Genomic DNA, 8,141 nt, shown 5'->3' on the forward strand with positions numbered 1-8,141 from the left:
CTAACCCTCAGATCTAGTTTGCTAACACCAGAAGAATCCCACTAGTTACTGCGCCTAAGTGCACAGAAAAACACAACCACACTGTCTGATACTTTGTCATCAATAGAAGATAAAAGATGCCATCCCTGATGTACACTAGTAAGCTCAAGAATAACAATATCTAGAGAAGACTGAACCCGAATGCAGTCTTACCCATTCTTCAAGAACGCAGGACGGGAGATGGAGGGGGGAATGTAAGAACAAAGGCGAGATGAACAATTCACATGGAATGTTATGGTAAGAACATAACTTCTTTATGGGAAATTGTTCGATCTCGCAGTGTGTTCTTACACACGGGTAGCGTCCCCAGCTCCTTTATCCTGGGTGGCTCACGGGAGAACATTCCTGAGAACAGTGAAACCAAACGTCGCCCTGTCTCTGGAGTTTTTATTTAATTTGTAGTGAGTGATGAAAGTATGTGGTTTCGCCCAAGTTGCCGCCGCACAAATGGTATCTAATGGCAAGCGGGCGGTATGGGCTAAAGAAGTAGCAATCGCCCTCGTAGAATGAGCCTTGGGTTTAAAGGGGAGTTGTTGCTTTGATTCTGAATATACAAAATTTATACAGTCAGAGCCATTTGGATAAAGTAACTTTTGTTACCGCCTTTCCCTTCCTTTGGTCAGCATATGATACAAACAGTTGGTATGACTTTCTGTATTCCTTCGTCCTAAGTAAAATCTCAGCTGCCTGTGGACATCTAATTTGTGCAGCATGTATTCCAACTTACTGGAGTGATTTTTGAAGAAGGTGGGTAGTTCAATCGATTGATTAATATTTTGGACCGAACAAATCTTTGGAAGGAAGGATGGATTGGTGCGCAATGTTACCCTATCTGGATGAAATATCATATATGGGGGGCGGACAGATAACGCTTGCAACTCTGAAACCCTCCAGGCGGAAGTGATGGCAACCAGATAAAGTGTCTTCCACGATAAAAATTTAAAAAGGGTTGTAGCGGCTGGTTCGAATAGGGGGCAACATGAGCTGTGATAACATCAGGTTAAGATTCCATCAGGCCACTGGATTATGAAAGGGGGGACGGAGGTGAAAGGTACCTTTCATAAAGGCTTTGCAAAGTCTGTGGCACATGAGGGAACTATCTCCCTGGCCAACATGAAAATTAGATATAGCCGCAAGTTGTACCCTTATCGTGGAAGTCGATGCTCCTTCATGAAAAAGTGTCGAAAGAAACTCTAATATCTTGTGTACTGGAGCCCCTGACGGATCTATACCCTGCTGCGAGGCCCAGTACGCAAAACATTTCCATTTGCTGTTGTATAGCTTCCTTGTGGATGGCTTGTGGGAAGATACAATTAAGTGTTGCACTGCAGGGGACAATAAATCTGACCTGGCTAAGATGGGAAGTGGAGCAGCCAAGCTGTCATTTTGAGGGACTTGAGAGATGTGTGAGGAACTCCCAACGAGTGCATCAACAGATCTGGCACTGGGTCCAGAATCCACGGTTCCTCCACCTGATGAGTTTGAAGGAAGGGGAACCAGATTTGTCGAGGCCAGAATGGGGCTATCAGAATTATGGTCCTTTCCAGACATTTGGCTTTCTGCAGGAATTTGGGAATTAGCAGAAAAGGGGGAAAAGCGTAAAGGAGACCCGGGGGCCAATCGTGCACAAGTGCATCCCTGGGGGCACCCCCGGAGGGGGTAGTAGGGCAAAGTAGCTTCTGCATTTGGCATTCAATGGGGATGCAAATAGGTTGCAGCAAGGCTGGCCCCATCTGTGGAAAATCTTTTCCGCAACTTGAGATTTGAGGGGCCACTCGTGGGGCAACAGGATGGCTCTGCTCAACCTGTCTGCAATGACGTTGGATGTCCCCGGGAAGTGCATTGCTATGAGAAAGCGTCCAGTAGACACAGCCCATTGCCAAATCCCGAGGGCCTCTCTGCACAATGGATAAGACCTGGTTCCTCCTTGTTTGTTTATGTACCAGACTACTGCCATGTTGTCCGTCTGAACTGTCACTGTTCCCAGAGGTAAGGACTTGTGAAAGTGTTGCAACGCAAGAAACACTGCCCTCAGCTCTAGGACATTGATGTGCAGGTTGTACTCCAAGTTGGACCAGTGACTTTGGACTGTTCTTCCCTGAAAAAGTCCGCAAATCCTATCAGGGAAGCGTCCGTGGTTAAAGTAGCTATAGGACTGGACAACACAAACGGTCGGCCTACTGTTAGGTCCTGACTGTGCATCCACCATAGGAGATCCCGTTTGCAGGAGTTTGTGATTAAGATGTCGTGAGATAGTGGAAGCTGTAGGTACGACCACTGAACGAATAGCAACCACTGAAGGATCCTCATATGCATCCTGCCTAGGGGAACTACGATAAGAGCGGCTGCCATCATTCCTAGTACTCTCAAGATTTGATGAGCAGGGACTCTCTTGCTCTGAAAAAGGATAGAAATTTGATTTCTGAGGGCTGATACTCTTAGTGGGGGGAGACTGATTCGAACCAAGGAAATGTCTAACTCTGCCCCTATAAATGAGATACGCTGTGAGGGCGATAAGACGGATTTTTCAAAATTGACTGTTATGCCCAGAGAGGAGCAAAGGTTGATGGTGTAATCCCTGGCTTGCACAAGACGATACTCGGTGGTGGCGGACAGGAGCCAGTTGTCTAGGTAAGGAAACACTCTGAATCTCATTTGCCTCAGGTGAGACGCTACTACTGCCATGCATTTGGTGAACACCCTGGGGGCTGAGGTGAGGCCAAAGGGCAGAGCACGAAACTGGAAGGGACTGGCTCCCAGCCGGAAGCGCAGGTGATCTCTGGATGCTCTGGCCATCTTGATATGGTAGTACGTGTCTTTGAGATCTATAGAGCACATCCAGTCGCCGTCCTGTAGGAAAGGAAGGATCGACCGTAGCGTGAGCATCCGGAACATTTCCTTTTTCACGAAAGTGTTGAGTCTGCTGAGGTCCAAAATTGGCCTCCAGTCCCCTGTTTTCTTTGGAACTAAAAAGAACCTTGAGCAAGTTCCGGATCCTTTCTGGTCCGCCGGGACTGGTTGGATGACTCTGTTTTCAGGCAGCCTTTTTATTTCTACGGCTGCCTGGTATCACAGACTGGGTGGAACATCTGGGAGTTTTTTGGGGGCAGGTGGAATTTTTATAAATGGAATAGTGTAGCCTCTGGTAACTATGCTTTTTACCCAGGAATCTGATGTAAGATTTAGCCAGGCCACTGGGTATAAAGCCAAACGACCCCCGACTGCCTCCAGAGTAGGACAGACAGGCATGCACTCAGGAGTGCTGAAAGGGCTTCCCAGAGAACGTATCTCTGTCGCCCTGATTCTGCGGACCTCCTCTGCCGGCTGGACGACGTCTTCCATTCCTTCCCCCTCCTCTGCCTCTGGAGGGGGCATCACTCTGTGTGGGCTGAAAGCATCCCTGAGTCTTTCGGAACCACATTTTTCCGCCTCTTTGCCCTTTGGGGTATGGTCTAGATGGGGCGGAAAAACGGACCCCTAAGGCAGACAGGGTCTTCCCTTCTTGCTCGCACCTAGTGAGAGTCTCCGTTACTTTGGGACCAAACAGTGAGGCACCATCAAAAGAGGCGTTAGCAAAGGAAGACTTGAAGGTTTCTGCAAAGGAGCATAGGCGCAGCCAGGATTGTCTCCTCAGAGCAATTGCTGAGGCTGCCGCCCTACTCGAACCTTCGGCTGCATATGAAATGAGCCTCATGGACGAGTTAACTATGGAGTTGAGGGTGTTAAGGTGTGCTGTCACTTTCTCAGAGACAGCAGCATCTGTATTGCCCTGGACAGTATCTCCCAGTTCCTTGAGGAGATCTCTCTGTAGATGCGTGAAATGCGTAAGGTAGTTCAGCGATCGCATGGAAAAAGTTGCAGAACTAAACACGCGCTTCCCATATCTGTCCATCATCCTAGAATCCTTATTAGGAGGATGAACAGAGGAAGATGATTCGGACATTTCCTTCTTAGTGGCTGCCGCCACCACCATAGTATCCACTGGCACTCCTTTAGTCAGAAAGCTTTTGTCTTGAGGGGCCGTAATATACTTGTTGGGTCTGCGGGGGACAGGTTCCACTGTATCAGGTGTCTCCCACGCCCTTTGCGCTATCAGGTCCATGAGTTCATCAAAGGGAGGGGTCACCCAGGAGGTAGAAGGTTGAGCCCCAAATGCCTTCAGCAATACCGATTCTTTTACAGAAGGGGCAAGGGTCTGCCAGTCTCCCCTCTGTTTCAAGATTTCCAAAATGTCAGCAAAAGAGACATCTTCAAGGGGGGACCGTGGGGACCCTTCTGCTTCATCCAAATCGGTGTCAGATGTCAGAGATTCCTGTGGGGAATCAATGTGCCTCCTCTTGCACAATCTTTTCCTCAGTACATCCTCAGAGGGGGCTTCTGGGGAGGCATCCGAGGAACCAGGGGTGCCCTCTGGTACTGGCTGAGGCATTGGGTCTCGACGCTTGGTAGGAACCGAAGGTACAGAAGCAGAATGTGGACCCTTTGGGGCAGGGGAAGAAGATACCGATGACGTATGCGTCTGTTCAGACAAGACCATCCTCATGATGTCGAAGGCACCGGTGCCCCGGCCCGAGGATTCCATCGGTTCCGAAGAAGCCGGTAGTTTCCCTGGAACCGGGACGACAGGCTCCAACCTAGAGGACGGATCCGAGCTGATCTGAGCAGAGGCCCCGAGGGGGAGAGTCGGAACCGAAAGTTCGGTTCGACTATCCGCCCCGGAACCTAGGAAAGATCGTCGGCTCAGAGACCCGCCGGTTGGTTCTGAAGGTGTCGAGGTCAATGGTGCCAATAGCGCTACTGGAGGCTTCAGCATGGAGGGCTCTACAATCATCGGCTCTTCCATTCCTGGTTCCGACGACTCGACAAGTCTCGGAAGAGGATTTGTCTCGGGGGCGGGAAGAGCCTTGAGTTTCGAAACCAATTGGGATGAAACTTCGATTAATTTGGACAGAGCCGAGTTCTCCATTAGCTTCTGTACCACTCGGTTCACGGAGTCGGAAAGCGGCCTTGAAGAACAGGTCGAAGGGGCCGAAGCTGTCACCGAGCAAAGGATTGAAGGCGGTGGTACCTCCAATACCAGCTCCAATATCTGAGTCTCGATCAGAGATAAGCATTCGACGCCCGACCCCCAAGTCTTTGGAGCCGGTGTCCGAATCTGAAAAGAGGTGCTCGGAGCCAAGGACTTAGGCTCTGACACTGTTGAAGACTTGGACCCCTTCGAAGACTTGGACACTTGTTCAGTCTTATCCAGGGCCTCCTGAAAATCAGGATTTAATAACCCTCTGTCCACCAACTTCCTGCGCCTTTCTAGCATGACCCTCCCACTGATGGAATGACAGATGGAACAGTCTTCGTGCAAGTGGAGAGGGCCAAGGCAGTAAGACGCAGGAAGAATGGTCATCAGTAATGGACATCTTTTGTCTACACTGATACCTTTTAAAGCCTGACTTGGCTTTTTCAGAAATACTATCTAATACCTAGTAAACAAATTACTAACAACACACTTATATGCATATATGTATATAAATATAATAACACACTATAACACTTCTAAAAGTATGAATAATTCTTATCTCTAAATATATATAAAAAGAGAAGAATAAGTTAAGACAGAAATTAACAATTCAAACCCTACTGTCAGTCCTGACAGAATTACAACAAGGCCTTGACTAAGGTAAAAAAAAATACTAAACTATTGAAAAACACACTCTCTAATAAACTATCACACTAATAAACTACTTTTTAACTACTTTTAACAACTACAACTTCAAAAAGGAGAGTAAAAAGAATGAAACAAAATACTGGCCCGAGCCTCTCATGATGCGATCTGCTGCTAGCGGCAAACTAGATGAGAGGGTTAGCACAGGAGGATCATGGGATAGAACTGTGCCTCGAGCTTTTTCGAAGATGCTGAGCAGGTGATGTGGCCGACTCGAACCCATGTGTAAGAACAAATGGCAAGATCGAACAATTTCACATTGTGTGTATTTTATTTTTATGCCATCTTTAATAAGTTTAAAATGTACTGCTTTGATTATAATGTGAATATGGCCATGCTGCGGTTACTGAGGCCTGTTCTTTATTACATCATTGTGCTGGGTAAATTAGTGCTATAGTTTCATTATTTCTTTTTTTCTTAATTGCTGTGTTCAGAGGTAAATAGGGTCTATGGGGTATGCTGTGAATTCTAATTCATTTCAGAGTGGCTTTTTAATGATGATTTGCAAGAAGTACTTTAAAATGAAAATGTGTGTACAACTATTTTTGGAGGGGTGGAGGCATGTTCAGTGGTAAACATAATGCATTTGGTGTTCTATAAGCAGTGTTAATGTCAAGTTTTCAATGGCCAAAAGGAGTAGTGTTTTGTTTCTGTAAAGTTTACTCATTGTTATAACTTGAGTAGGAGTGTGTGCTTTTGCAGTAATGCTTCACTTCTACTGTTAAAAATTTAAATGGTTTGTGAGATTGAAGTATGCTGTAATAACTTCACACTGTTGTACCCATAACTGCATCTTCTTCAATAGTCCTGTGGTGATATCTTGGTAGGGGGTGTGGCCAGTGTCATACTGGCCACACTCCCATGTCCCACTTTGGCCCACTTTAAAGATGGAATCCCCACACAGCTATTGCAACCCCACATAGCTATGAAAAAACAGGCAAATGTCTGTTTATATATATATATATATATATATATATATATATATATATATATATATATTTATCTATATATATATATATATATATATATATATATATATATATACACACACACACACATATATACATATATATATATATATATATATAGCGTGTATACATGCCATGATAAAACGTGGAAGCATGAAGCATACCATGGATAAACTTAATGAAAATCTTCAGCAACAAACCATGTCTACAGATAGGCTATTCCTATCATAACTAAAAAAGAGAAAATTTTCTCAGAGAAATTACAACATAGCCATTAATTGCTCAAATCACAAGCTAAAAATGCTATACGTGATATACAGTTCCTTACCTTTCATCTGAAGCAAGTTGTTCCATTTCTAAATTCTGTTGTAAGTTTACATCATTTGAAGGCAGAGAAATATCATTACTCCTGGATGTTTTTTCACATTGTTGACCTGAAATGGATTGCACTGTTACTTGTTCAGCACAGATGTTATAATACACTATACAGTAAAGAAATGAGCTTAATAAACAGAATCTGAGAGTTATCCTTCAAAAATTAGATGTATAGCTATTGTGCTTTGTTTCGTACTCATTTATTTGTATGACTATCTTAGCATTTTGGACTGAAATACGTTTACCTATGACCCAAGTTATGGCTGAAAAGAGTCCTTGGTAGAGCCTTTCAACCCAGTTAAATATTAAACAAACGATATGTGAATAAATTTGTACTCACCATAATTTCTATTTACAGCAGTTTTAAAATTTAGACATTAAATTTGGGTTAGGTATCACAAGCGACAGGGTAAAAAGGAGCTCCACTTCTAGGACCATCAACAAATAGAAATCACCACACAATGCATCTTGAAATAATGCCTCATGCACTACGGTTTGTTTTAGTGATGAAGGTATTAAACCACTAAAGACATTTTTTTATCAAGTTCTACATGAGAAGAATCAAGAAAGAGCAAAGTTTTGCAGACCTGAAAGAAAAACAATAATGATGGACAAAATTAAGAGATCAAAATGAAATATAAAAAAATACAAAAAAGGAGTTTATTTGATAAATTTAAAGTTCTGGTTACCACACCTAAACTACTGCAGATTAACTCATCTCTGTCAGAAAGACTACTGAGGATTATAAAATAAAATGTCAAAATCTGATGCATGCTTTGCTTGAAAGGATGTGGTCTCCCTGCATCCCAATCGCTAAAATGAGTACCTTCAACGATGCACCAGTTCACAGGAAAAAGAATAAATTTATATTTTGCTTTTCTCCAAGTTGATGTAGATTTAGAGATAGTGTGTGTGCATACATACATACATATATCTATATCTATCTATATCTATCTATATATGTATATATATATATATATATATATATATATATATATATATATATATATATATATATATATATATTTTTAAAAAAAAAA

The 8,141-nt window shown here is 43.7% G+C and overlaps 2 protein-coding genes across 2 annotated transcripts in view; both read right to left on the reverse strand.

The window, feature by feature from the left end:
* The window catches only part of CENPJ (centromere protein J), a 921,807-nt gene extending 914,652 nt beyond the window's left edge, over positions 1–7,155 (reverse strand). Inside the window, exon 1 of the mRNA XM_044072847.1 lies at positions 7,055–7,155. Coding sequence (XP_043928782.1) covers positions 7,055–7,080 — 26 coding nt within the window. The 5' untranslated portion in view covers positions 7,081–7,155. The remainder of the gene's footprint in view (positions 1–7,054) is intronic.
* A 507-nt stretch (positions 7,156–7,662) lies between these two features.
* The window catches only part of LOC122803255 (centromere protein J-like), a 147,126-nt gene continuing 146,647 nt past the window's right edge, over positions 7,663–8,141 (reverse strand). Inside the window, exon 4 of the mRNA XM_044072848.1 lies at positions 7,663–7,688. Within this exon, the coding sequence (XP_043928783.1) occupies positions 7,663–7,688 (26 nt within the window). The remainder of the gene's footprint in view (positions 7,689–8,141) is intronic.

This window comes from Protopterus annectens, chromosome 5.part1, assembly GCF_019279795.1.
Source record: "Protopterus annectens isolate FY-2018-M chromosome 5.part1, PAN1.0, whole genome shotgun sequence".
NCBI classification, from domain to species: domain Eukaryota; kingdom Metazoa; phylum Chordata; order Ceratodontiformes; family Protopteridae; genus Protopterus; species Protopterus annectens.